This window comes from Electrona antarctica (assembly GCF_951216825.1).
Source record: "Electrona antarctica genome assembly, chromosome: 16".
Taxonomy (NCBI): Eukaryota; Metazoa; Chordata; class Actinopteri; order Myctophiformes; family Myctophidae; genus Electrona; species Electrona antarctica.
In genome coordinates, this window is record NC_136797.1 from 36,000,132 (window position 1) to 36,013,862 (window position 13,731).

Consider the following 13,731-nt stretch of genomic DNA (forward strand, 5'->3'; position numbering starts at 1 on the left):
GTGCAATTTTCCAATTAACTACACTTTTTCTTACAGACTATTACAAAAAGTGTGCATGACAAATGTCAAAATCTGAGCATTATTGTCGTTAAAGGATGCACATTAATTAGGTTTGTCTGGAGTTATGTGGATCTCTGCATTGAAAGAAGTGACAAAATTGGCATAAGCTTTTAAGATCAATGTTTTTCTTCAAATTTGCTCACCAGACCCACCCAAAACAAAGTGTAAAAGCTCTGTACATACAGAAAAATACATATAAATAACTAAATAGTCCCTTTGAGATCCAATATGTGTGTGTTTCTACGACATTTCTACACTGTGTTATTGTTTGTAGACTATATTTGACTATGAAGCACTGTCTCAGTCATTAGTACTTCACTTTCAAGGGAGAATGTCGAAGAATGTACCTTGTTCAGAACAGACTGTTACTTTCCTGTCTTTGTTAAGTGGAATAATAACCCTCCAGCTCCTATCAGCTTTGAGGTTGACAGTACAATGACATCATGATGTCCACGTTTAGAGAGAGAGTTTTATAACAACCTCTGACCTTGCACTATTTCTGCTCCCATGGAAGGAAGGAAGTTAGTCTGGGAAATAAGGAACTGCTACTGGCTCCAAGTCACAATCTGAGATACAGCATTTACTAATGCTGCATACATATGAATACATTATTGCCCCTTTAAATTGGCCTTCACTCTGTTGGTGCTATTTTATTGACGTAGGGAAGATATTTGTTTACCAGGCCTGGGGTCTCCCCCTCACAATCCCTGTGAATCACTAACAAAGCATTTTCTCATCTCAAACTCTGCCTCAAACAAAACAAGCATCTCAAGTCAAAGTATCACAAGACAAGAAACCCTGGGTAGCTCAAGTGTCACGATTGTCTGATAACAGTCAGAACATCAGAACATACACTGCAGATGCTGTCAGCTTTTGTCGTCAAAGGTCTGATTTCAAGGCCAAATCTCACCTTACCTTCAGTGTGAAATCAGGAGTGAAATTGGTATATGTGCTAACAGTGTGGCGTGATTTCTGCTTGATTTTCTGAGTGTGAGATGTGACAGTTCCCATGATGGGGTCAGGCGGTGCATGCTGCCCACTCACACACCATCTGAAGTAATATACAACGGGGGTCAGACAACCTTTTTGATACGAAGTGCCATGTTTTTATTTTCTTGATAGTCAGTGTGCCATATCAATATTACGTTTAATTATGACACCACATCCAAATTAAATATTTCCAACATATTTTGATTGTCCATTTTCTTCTTCTTTAGAAATATTTTATATATCAGGATGTAATGATCATTAGACTAAATAACCCACCTATCTCCCAGACTCCCTCCCCAGTCAGAGTTATAGAATGAATGTAGAATTATGCAGGATGTAGTCCAGGGGTCCTCAATAGGTGGACCGCGGTCCACGACCGGACCGCAGACCACCTCTCTGTGGACCATGGGCAAAAAGAAAAAAAAATGTTTTTTTTTTTTTTACTTGACAAAATAAAAGTGTTCTTTGTGCCTCAACACAATACCTCTCATTTGCTGTGAATTTCTGGAGGGGAATATTTGTGAAACATTTTATTTCCATACTCTGCACCCCAGTATTGGTTGGTTGGGAGGGGATCCGATTTGTATAAACTTGTCTTGGTGTGACTGTACTAAAAAATATAGAGCCCCGCTCTCCGCTGGCCCGCGCTGCGTGGCATGGGACCGGACCTTAGTCTTTTTCAAAAATGATTAGTGGACCTTCAGCATTTCTAGTTGAGGACCCCTGATGTAGTCTCTCGACTACTAACGTCAAAAGAGGGCGCTGTTTTTCCTTTGTTTTGCCAATGGGTACCCAGATTGAGCAGGATGTAATTTACATGCAGATACAGATGTGAGGGAACTTAATTTAACTGGTGTTATATATATATATATGCGGCTGGGGGCGGCTGTGGCTCAGGAGGTAGAGCAGGTCGTCCAATGATCCCTGGGTCGGCGGTTCGAATCCCGGCTCCTCCTGTCTACATGTCGAAGTGTCCTTGGGCAAGACACTGAACCCTACATTGCCTCCAATGAGTCGGTCGGTGTAAGCTTGCCACCATTGGTGTGTGAATGTGGGATGTGAGGACGCTGGCGTCGACTGTTCGCCGCTTCACCTCCCAATGTATGAATGAATGAACCATTGTAAAGCGCTTTGAGCACTTGGAAAAGCGCTATAAAAATGCAATTCATTATATATATATTTTTTTCTTCTTTTTTTATAAAGAAAAAAACCTCTCACTCACATGTTTGTCAGTGTGCCAGTATCACCCTCCCCCGTGCCAATGTTGGTACCTGTGCCTGAGGGTTGCCTACCCCTGATATACAACAAGTCAAGACCCCCCTCTCAAGCTCTTATGCAATAAACTGTTGATTCGCTCAATCACCCTCTTTTTATCCTGCAGCGGTTCCCACACTACATAAGCTACACCTTGAGTAACAGACCGAGCCCCTTTTGGCAGTGGTCCAATTTGGCAGTCAGTCACAGAAACATACGGAGCATGTGTGCGTAGCTGTCTAATAAAATTATGTGCACCCTCAGGCAGTGAAACTGCACTCTCGCTGTCAGTTTCACTTGCCCTGGGAGACAGAAAAAGAAAAACTTTAAGTTTAGGCTATAATGAATGTATGTTGTAGTCTGACTGTAAAACATAACTTGAAATGGTGATTCAGAGTCGACTATAATGCCAGTGGAAAGGCTTTAAGATTTAAATGCAGAACTACATTACAATAAATAGTCATGTGCGCCAATTACCATACCAAGTAAAAAATAATTATAAGACATGAACAAGAACAATAAATATTTTTCCATTTGTTTAACCTGATTTCTCTCCCCCAATTTAGTAGTTATTATGACAATTGATTCCTCCCCACACACATTTATTGTGTGTTGTATCCTACTACTGTACTGACTCACCTACCAATGAGGAGCCTCCACCGGGAGGATGCAGTAGAGCCTTTGTCCTACTCCTTCCGCCCAACACTCCCTGCTGACAGGTGTCACCCAAGCCCATAGTATTATGTGCAGTGATTACCCTCCCCAGGACAATAATGTGTATGTGTGTAGAAGCTCAATAAAGCTGGCTGTACCATGTTGGATTCGAACCCACAGCCTCTGCGATGATAAGCAGGCACTTTACCACTTCACCACCCGAATGCCTACTATTGCACATTAAGTTTCAAATTTGTTTGCACAACATAAACAGCAGTATTCCAAAGTAAACTTATAGTGAAGCAATGGAGGCTTAGCCTAATAAAACAATGGCCCAGTATTATGCACTCATGTTTCTCAATATCAGGTCTGCATGTAACCGCAATTTGCAACTCTAGATTTTTGAGTGGTGCAACCACTCCCTTACGGAGCTATGTGTGGCTGTGTGGCTGGGTGGGTCTGAGCATGAAAACAGCATGGTTGTTTTTCACCACCTGTGCGCAACCTAACAATACTCACAAACACACACGCACATAGGGGGACCCTCACACGGACCCTCACACGGTAACTGTCATTTCTCAACCGTTTCGGACGTGCAGGGGCTAGAGTTGCAAATTGTGGCTAGTCTGCATGGGGACAATCAGGGGTCCAAATGGACAAGTGGGACCAAATGGAACTTTTCACTTCAGACAGACCAATTTCGTTCCGTTTGTAAACTCTCAAAGAGTTAAATAAATAAAAGGATTTTACAGTGTAGATTGGGCCCCCGAAGCGGGAAACATTGTACTAACTGAGTTTAGAATCACTGGTTTAGTGGCAGTGCAATGAGCATTTATTCATTATACATACATTTAACATAGCCAAAAAGCAAGTGTCAAAACAGTCAAAACTGGCCACACAAAAAGAAATGTAATTTGCTGTTAGGAATTATACACGTGTTAAAGCTTTTGAAACAAATAAGCAATATTTCAGGGAATTATTGTCAATTGGCAACACTTTTTGGGACAAATAGCAGCATTTTAAAAAAATAAATAATTTAAAATAGTAGGCTAACCTAGGCCTACAAGTAGAGGCAGCTTTCCCATTCATGCGGGACAGTGGTTTGTCTCACATATGTGCAGAGAGAGTGTTTTATTGGGTTTGAGGAGCAGAAGGGGAGGGCTAGACTGTGGGAGGAAGGTTTGGGGCTTTCTCTCTCCTTCATTGAGAGTCACGGAGTCACCGCGTCCACATCTATGAACTGAGAGAGACGATTCAATCAAGTGGTCGCGTCTACTCTGTTGTTGGATTTACCTGTTTCACGGCGGAGGATAATAACGTTCTTTTTGACGCTCTCTTTTGGGATTTAAACGGATTTGCGGATCTATGCAAACCCCACGTGTAGCTTTGTCAAGCTGAAGAGGAGGAATGTATCGTTTCTTTGTGAAACTAACATTTCTGATTCCAGTCATCGTCGTCACTCAAGGTAGAATCTGAAGTTGTACTTTTTCAACTTTTGGTTTGTCATACAACTTATTTAGCTTTAATGATTGGCGTAAACATGATTTAATTTAGCTTTATGATTGCATTGTGCGCTTAAGGCTTTTTTGGTAATTTTGAATGAGCGCTTAAATCTAATGTAGGCTAGGCAATCTAAACCTGCACTATTGGGAAATATATAATGCCTGATACTAATTTCTAGATTGTATTTGTAAATATTGTCTATCTATATCATCGTATAATCTAGTAGTAGCTCTTGTTGCTCATCGTGGGAACAACTGTTGGAGCGTCTGTGCTCAGTGTGCTGCAGCTTGCAGCGGTTCTTTGACTGACTTTTTGTAGAGTAGACCGTTTGACCGGCAAATTGAAACTTTTTATGGTTAAGTTCTGCGAGTGTGATAGTTAATAGACTCCTTTGTGCAGGACGGCATGTTTAACGTTACCTAGCTTGAGTGTCTTATTTATTTACATAATGTTTTAACTGGTTGTAGACCCCTGTGCACGTAGCTGCTCAGTTCTGATGGTAGTACTATAGTAGCATATAGACTATAGTAGGGCTAAAAAGTTAAAGCATTGTTCACTATCTAGAGATAATAGGATGAAGAAGTTTGCGCGTATATGTTGGTGGAGGAGGGGTGGGATCACTGGGATGGGATGGGGACATTTGTCTCTGTGTGTGAGTGTATTGAATGCCCTAGGGGGGTGTGTGCGCGCGTGTGTGCGCTTGCGCGCGCGTGTTGGGGCCTGGGCCTGGGGGGTTGTGTCTGCTGGTAAACAATGCCACTGGAGAGTGTTTTATGGCTCGTGCTGGACTCTGATTTCTTTTGTTCCCGCATCTGAGCTGAGCAGCTGTTGCGCTTTTCCCGCAAGCGTGCCCCTCTGCCTCCAAAGCCACGCACCCACGCGCGCTGGGCCACGCAACACGCGCGCCGGGCCCACCAGTGTCCAGGAAGCCTTTCCTGTATCCCCCACGGGCATGCATGCATAAGCCCCACAGTCTCGGTTCAATTTACGCATGTGTCCATAATTCCTAGCTCTACAAATATCATTCCAATGACATTGATGTTGTCTTGCATGAGTAGAAGTCAAATGATTTGCTGTAGCCTTATTTCGGTGGTTCTCAGACATTTTCATGTCAAGGACCCCCAAATCGATAGGCTATATCCTATGTACTGTAACCGTGGACCCCCATTTGAAACGATATTGCCATGGATCCCATAATAGAAAATGTATTATAGCAGATATACAAGTTCACAATGCATTGCGATGTGGCTGTTGTGAGCTGGCCCATCTGTTATTTTCGAATCAAAAGAACGGGGTTAGTGGTTAAACTTATTTTGATGCTATATTAACACATTTGAACCCTTCCTGGCCTACCCAGGAGTTCCCCAATCCTACTTTGAAAACCAGTGGCCTAGTATTTTATGGAGGCTCAGGCTATGACTATTATTTACTTTCTCTTTTTTTAGGGATGCACCGATGTGACATTTTTGTCTGATACCGATAACCGATGTCAATATTGCTATTATGGTCGATAACCGATATTTACAGATGTCGGACATTGTACAAAAATAAGTTCAAATGTTGTCCTTTCTGAAAAAGGCACATTTTCCAAAACTACAGATGCACCGTTATTCAAATGTTGTCCCATATCCCTGCTTGAATGTCCAACTTGTTGACTCTTGTGAAAGCTTACCCAGAAAACACTGAATCTGCAGCCTTCATCTGACATCACAAAAGGCGTTTTGTAAAAAAAAATCGCTAAAACAGATATTTTGATATCGGTTACTGATATTGCATTTTAAGGCCAACACCAACCGATATGATGGCCGATATATGATATGATTATTGTCCATCCTTACTTTTTTTTGCATTATAGCTGACTGGACAGCCACACATGTCTTGTGTTATGGATTACATACCTAGAGTAAAATGTATTTGAACCTTTTCCCTCTACAGGTTTAAGATGTACACTTCCCACTGAATCGTGCCTGAATGGAGGATGGTGTGAGGCCTCCTCCAACCTAAATGGAGAATGCCAGTAAGTACAGCATACATTGCACAAATAATCATGGAAACGGCAGAAGAACTTGTTAATATTCAGAAACATCCGTACATTTTTGGAAATCTAAATTGGGACATTGGTGAACTGGCGTTCTCTTTTCTTTTTTTTGCGTTGGATGTTGTGGGCTGGTAGGCTACTAGTCGTGCATAATTTCATGAGGTGTTTTGGCTAGTGGAGTTGTGTCTGGTAGAGCTACTCCAGAGTGTTCTTGTGTAGAAATGCAAAGGGCCACCAACTCTCTCTCATTCCAGTCTTTGAGGCTCCCTGTGCCCAGCAACCAGAGGCCCTAGTGGTAGGGTGACCAATTATTTTCAAAAAACCCAACCCGGGACCCTTAATCACTTCAATCCGATTTCGAAAATGGCTCGCTGTGAGCTACTTTCGTCAATTTCTTTGACATGTTTTTGAAATGTTTTTTTTAAAATTTTCACCTGGTTCAGGGTGTTCAGGACGGGGGATAATTAATAGCACTTGGCACTATTGACTCCACCTTCCAACAGAATGGTGCAGATGGCTCAACATGTAAGCACTCAAAACAAGTGTTATTTTTTTAACTGAGGTGAAAAGCAGGACAATTCGCCAGCGAATGTGAAAACCGGGGCATTTTAGTGTTTTAGAGATATTTGTCGGGACTCGGGACACCCAGCTTTGAAACCGGGACAATCCCGGGCCAAACCCTGGATGTCTGGTCACCGCTCCCAGCCAAGTAGTGTTTTCCTCTGGGCTGCTGTGGCTCCTGCAGTACCCTACCCGCTCAGGAGAGCCACAGAACCTTGTGTGACCGCACACATTCCCCCCCAAAAGAAAAGACTCCTTGAGAGAGGGGAAAAAATAAGCCTCATTCCAGAGCTCTGGAGAGGTGAGAGTAGGGTGACCAGACAAAAGGTCCCCCCCCCCCCTCTCCTCCCTCCCCCCTCAGCAGGGTCGTTAATGAATGCAAGACCCCTTTGCCAGCATAGAGAGAGGACGCGTCCAGTCCTAAATCTTGTTTTTCTGGTCTTTCATGCGGCGACAGCTGGGGCTCGCCTGCCGTCCGCCACCCATTGTCCCATAGTCAGAGGAACGCTGTGTGACTAATCTGAGTTGGGCTTCCCAGAACGCCACAGTCACCCCAAACGCCACAACACACACCAAAAAACCTACGCCACAGCCCTTCCAACTCTAATAGCCCCCTCCTCCAAAATGAATGGACAACCCTCCTCCTCACCCCTTGTGTGATCTGATCTCCATTTGAAAGCCAGATGGTTGTGAAATGTAATTGGTTTGAAAGATGAGGGTGATATTAATTCACTTAAAAATGCAGATTATTTGATTGTGAACAACTTCAGGGGTCCGAAGAACCAATTTCAGACTATACTGTTAAATACTTAGCAGTTCATTTAACACTGTTTTTGGACTACCCATACAGGACCTGTATGGGTAGTCCAAAAACAGTGATGTTTACACTCCAGAGTTAAATCATGATTTTACTGTAAATGTGTGTTAACTAAGGATTTGTGTTGCTCATGTGATACATATGTATTGCTATCCCCATAAAATGCACCGATACGGAAGGCTTGGATGCTAGTTAATGGCAACACAATTATCAATTTTATTGTTTTTTTGATATTTTTTCTTCATACAGATGAAGATCATACAGTTCTGTGACATTGCAATGCTACACAGTTGGAGTGTGTCATTTAATTACTTCAAGTCTTCAACCCTGCATGGTGTCCTTATTTTGGGCACGTGACAACTTTTTACATTTTAACATTTCAGTTGCAAAAATGGTGATAAAGTGGTTAAAGTTGTCAAGGCAAGGGTGGTCTTCCCTGAGGGCATCTGGTCATGGCAGGCGCTTCTTTGTTCCCCGCGTGCACAAGGGCACACACTGTGGAGGGACGCCTCCCTAACCTAACCTTCACAGTAAAAATACTCAGTGAAGATTAGCTTAACTCTGACTGTGGAAGATGAACGCATATTAACCAACCGGATCACTTCCACAGTTAAATTGACACTGAGGATTTTACTGTGTGTAGGTCCAACTCAATATCTGAACCCCCCCCCCATCACTCTCACACACGCCCAAATCCTTTCCCTGTCTACAATGTTGTCATTGTAGCCTGAATATCTGCTCAGTCCAATTAAACACAGACAGGATGAGCATCACCCCCCCCCCCCCCCCCCCCCTCTCCGGTTCTTCTTCTCATTAATCATTCTTCGCCACCAAGCCAAACAGCCGTCAGTCACAGCGCTGCTCTGGGGAGCCTCTGTGACATTGCTCAGGGGTCATAGAGGAGCGCGCGTCCATGCTGGCGAGACATTCATAATGATCTGTGTGCGGTACATGCTACGGCTAAGGCAGTGATTCATTCGAGAATTAGTTTTATTTCATGGACCCCCACTTTGATATTTATATAGGATGTGTATCTCTGGGACTCCTGTCTAATCAAAACTGGAAAGGAATTCCAGAAACAAATGGAGACATATTACGGACAGACATTGCTGGTACTTGGAGTGGCTAGCACCACTCAAAAACACCTTTTTAGAAGTAGTGAAAATCTACAAGCACGCAATGCAACATGTGTGCATGTGGATCTGCTATTTTCACTCGTTTGGGTCTCGGGGAGACATCTAATAGTCTGGCAGTCGAGGTGGACGGGTGGGAAATTTGGTATAGTCTTTTTTTTATTGGCCTCAAATATTGTCTATATACATATTCATGAATCCACTTGCTGACCGGCTGTCGGTATTGGGCAAATTCTTTTATAGGGGTTTCTTGGGATCCTACCATTAACATCCTATGGCAGGCAAAAATGTCAAACTTTCCTTTTGCTTTAAGTAGCATGTGACCCCCCAAACTAGGGGGGGTTTCATGATTCTGAATCCATTCCAAGCATTCGTTTTGCACAAAATACACTCCTTGGGCTAATAACAGCCATAGCCACTTCCCCAAAATGTGAAATGAAATGAAATTAAACTCTCTTTTGGGTCTCGAGCTTTGGGAACCACTGCTGTAGAAAGCACATTATGTAGGCTACACATGTGAAACACAGGGTTTCAGTTGTGAAACAGAGGGTGGTGGTTGGCACGCTTTAGTGAAAACAATTGATCAGATTCACGTCACGCTTCAGATTGTTCTGCCATGTACATTATGTACAGTTTCCACTACAGGTGCGTGAGTGATTGGAAGGCTGGGGCTGGGTGTGAAAAACTCAATTGCGTTAGTTCTCATTAATCATACTCGAGGCACAAGTTTGAACTAAGCGTGTTATTGATTTGAAGTCGTCTCGCTCAGCCCTAGTATGATGATGGCATAATATGATCTTGTGTGCGATCTGATGGTAACGCAGATTTGGCGAGGTAGATTTAAATCCCCTCAGCAAGCACCATTCCCACGGGTATGAGGAACAGAAAGTGAAATCACATGTTGGCATAGAAGAGCAATGTTATGCTCATTTTAAACATGGGTAAGGATGTTTGTTATACAGATGGGTTAATCAGATAGGCTTAACCTACCGTGATGCTGTGAGTAAAACCTATAGTAGGCCTACTACCCCTTCACCAGCACAAAACATTCTTCCTGATACTGACAAATCTTTGGTGTTATCTGTCCTAGCTTTTTTCCCCTCTTTTAAAAAAAAATTAAGACCTGAGGGCCGACTGTACAAATGCCTTCTAATCTAAACCACTAGTTCTTTCAATACTAATTTTTTTTAATTTTGTCCCCCAAAAATCGCAAATGTGCAAGATGTGAGCTTGTATTTCTGCTATTTTTGAATAGCCAACACAAAAATCTAAAATGACAGCAGTTGGACTCCCAGCCCCGGTCTATGCGTGTGTCCCTGAACAAGACACATAGGGCAGTATTATGCGTGTCTTAAGTACCAGGTCTTATTACTTAACTTAAGACCTGGAGGCGTGATCAATGCCATTTGTCTATTCTGAGTGGCCAAATGGCATTGATCACGCCTCCAGGTCTTAAGTTAAGTAATAAGACCTTGTACTTAAGACACGCATAATACTGCCCTTAACCTCTAACTGCCCCCACCATCTGAGCAGCCATCGGCTAACTGGGTGATGCTGAAACTAAGGTCTCCCTCCCTCTGATTTGGGAAACACTGAACCATGGTGGGACAATTTTTCCCCCCAGAAGTCTTACTAACTAGAGAATAAATAGTTCATGTAATAGCTTTTGGAAGATTTCCTCACATGACCACAGAAACGGTAGCGCTGTGACGTCATGTCGTAGTTTTCGATGGTCACCTAACAACCCACCTAAAACTGGAGTATGAAACTATGAATAGGCCTCAACTCTAACTATCACTAAAAATAGCACGTTTTAGTTATTTGAATTCTTTAACATCTATCAGCCACAAATGAGGAGATGGAGTTATCATCAGTTTTCATAGCAGTTTCACTGTTCGTAATTTGAGTTTGTTTACATCATGAAATTCTAGCTTTTGCTTGCTGTTACAGTGATTGATGCAGAGATAAATATGGCATCCCTTACATGCTCATAGGTCACCGATTTCCCTACAGTCACAAGATACACCGCACTGTCAACCAGGGAGTTCATTGGGGAAGTTCTTAATAGTGATTCTGTGAAGAAAGAAAGAGGTTATGTGGAGGTCTTCATGTTTCCCATGCTGTGCATGTCTTTTTGTTATGAAGGCTTCTTGAATGCATATTAGGGCACAGCTATGTGTGAGTCAATTTTAGTTTCCATTTTTGAAACTGTGCTGAGGGTTTCGGGGGTTGAAAGGTTGTTACCCTCCCACCTTTCAACCCTAGTGGCTTTTTCCCTTTGCATGACTGTCGTTAGATTACTGAAATAGACTCTTTTGGTTTGAGGTCACTGTTAATAATAGACCCTGAAAACATCTCAACTGTCGTGCTGAAAGTCTAAATTAATCACGTTTAGTTTAAGAAGCTTTGTGTGTGTGATTCTGTGGTAGATGCCTGCTCGACCTTGCGCGGAGTTGTGTGCTTGATAAAATTCTTCATGAATGCTAGAGTAAACCCCAACCACCATGAGACGAGATGTTCCACCCGCCCTGCAAGGAATGCCGATCTTCATTTGTCCTCCTATAGGATTACTGGACAGGGCTCTGTTGAGGCTCAGCTCCTTGTGCGTCCAGGCGGTATCAGGAGCGTATACAAGTGCAGGGCTGGGTTCAAGTGTGCGTGATCGCGTTGGGGGGCTTTTATTGGGGTTTTAAGCTGCAGGGCTGCCACTCCCCAACAGGGTCCATTCTCCACATGCCAGGGCGGGGGGTTCTAATCTTCTCTGCCCTCCCCAGCTGAAGCAACATCTTGTTCTCCGGGTCAGTCCTGACTGCGAGATGAGAGAAGTTAGAGCAGGGGAGGCTCTACTCGACCAGGATCTTGCATGTCTGGAGATCCTCAGAGCTCAGGGATCAAAGCCGTACTGGTCAGAGCAGGGAGATAAGAAGCCATTTGGCTCTAGTGGGTGATGAAAGTTCACATGCACCAGCGCAGGCTGTCAAATGTACACATACCGGCTCTTCTGACAGCTCGACATGTTTCCAAAAGGTACAGGGCAACGAGGCTAATGGCTTGTAATTGAGTATATATGAGTAATTCTTTATGTTCTCAAACTTTTTAATTTCACCAGCATTCTCCCTCATATACATTACTGTAATCTCTCCACATTAGCGACATAATTGTCATCAACCGCCCACAACGTAAAGACATGCTTTCCAGTCCTGAGGTAAACACAACCACTAGCGTGCTCATTGGTGCTGAGGGGAATGTGTCAGACATACGAGGAGTGTACTGTGTGCACCTTGTCTCTCTCTCTCTCTCTCTCTCACACACACACACACACACACACACACACACACACACACACACACACACACACACGCTAGTTGCTGGTATTCCAGCCATACTATTTCAGCTATGGCCGTGGTATTTGCGACCTGGTATTCAGTGTATGAAAGTGGCTTGCTATCATCAGTCAAGCAGGTGCTGAGTACTAGAGTACTACACCCGCAAAAGCTATAATTGACATGTTTTCTTGCGCTTAAAAAGTGTGACGCAGCAGAGCGGGACAACTTCATAGCCCTCCACTCAATTATCTATCTTCCTTTTTTTATCACTGGTAGTAGTTACGACCTGTGTTAGTAGGAGTAATGCAGCAGTGAAGGTTTTAGTAACCAGTGCTAACCACAAAGAAGCTAGTTTTGTCTTCACGCCATGCTATAGTTTTAGTAGAGCTACGTCCTGCGTTTGTTGTTTGTGGTCTCTGAAAGGCAGACAGGAAGTATCTTGAAAATGGCATATAGGCTGTTGAACTCGGGTCATATATCGGATTGTCCCACTCTAGGGGTTGTCTAGTAGGTAAGTAAGTGATTAAACTTTATTTATTACACCTATGGCTATGTGTGTATGTATTTTAACACAACTTGGTTATTTGTTTGATTTCTTACTAAGTGGTGTTGATCACTTAAACTTTCAATCTGGTGTCCTTATTTTGGGTAGGTGAAAATCAACAGTTGACGGCTAGATCCTAGATCGGAAATAGCCGATCTAGGAGTTCACCGCGTGTCGCACACGCCGCGTTGTGAGCTTGTAGATCGGTTGTTCCCGCTGTTCGCCATTCTGACCAAATATTTAGTACACAAGTGGTTAAACGCGTACATTCTGCTGTGTTAGTACTGTGTGTGCCAATCATAATTGTGTGGATGTTTAGAACATTCCAGGCCGTAGGACATCGCTCACTTCCTCTGGCTGTTTCTCAGTTTCATCATAACAGATGTGGACCCCAGGGGTCAAGCCTTGGCTAATGATTAGACAGATCCACGGGAACATTGACTAGACTCAGAGTGATGAGGAGAGGATGAAAAGCCAACAGAGGGTTGGAGACAAAAGATTGGGGGAGTGAAAAAGGTGATGAACCCATGAGAGCCTTTTTAAAAAAAAACACACACTTTCAACCTGGCAGCGCTATTTTGGGGATGTCATTGTTGGCGATGCATGGATTTTGAAGAAATCTTTAAAAGAAAAGAAAGTTGCGTTGCAATGCACTGTTGTGAGCTCGTGGATCTGCTGTTTGTGCACGAGCGTACACATGCACACACTGTATTCTGTTCATCTTTGTAACATCCACAACTTCCTTGTCATATCCCTGTTTTGGGCAGGCAAAAGGCAAGGCAAAAGTTTTAAAAAAAAGACAATTTATGCGAAATTGTCCACCCAAAAAGTGAAAATGGCTGATGTACAAG

At 43.2% G+C, this 13,731-nt stretch overlaps 1 protein-coding gene across 1 annotated transcript in view; it reads left to right on the forward strand.

Annotated features, from left to right (window-relative positions):
* Window positions 1-4,112: 4,112 nt before the first annotated feature.
* The window catches only part of LOC306939909 (neurogenic locus notch homolog protein 1-like), a 39,620-nt gene continuing 30,001 nt past the window's right edge, over window positions 4,113-13,731 (forward strand). Inside the window, exons 1-2 of the mRNA XM_079524716.1 lie at window positions 4,113-4,423; window positions 6,397-6,478. Coding sequence (XP_079380842.1) covers window positions 4,366-4,423; window positions 6,397-6,478 — 140 coding nt within the window. The 5' untranslated portion in view covers window positions 4,113-4,365. The remainder of the gene's footprint in view (window positions 4,424-6,396; window positions 6,479-13,731) is intronic.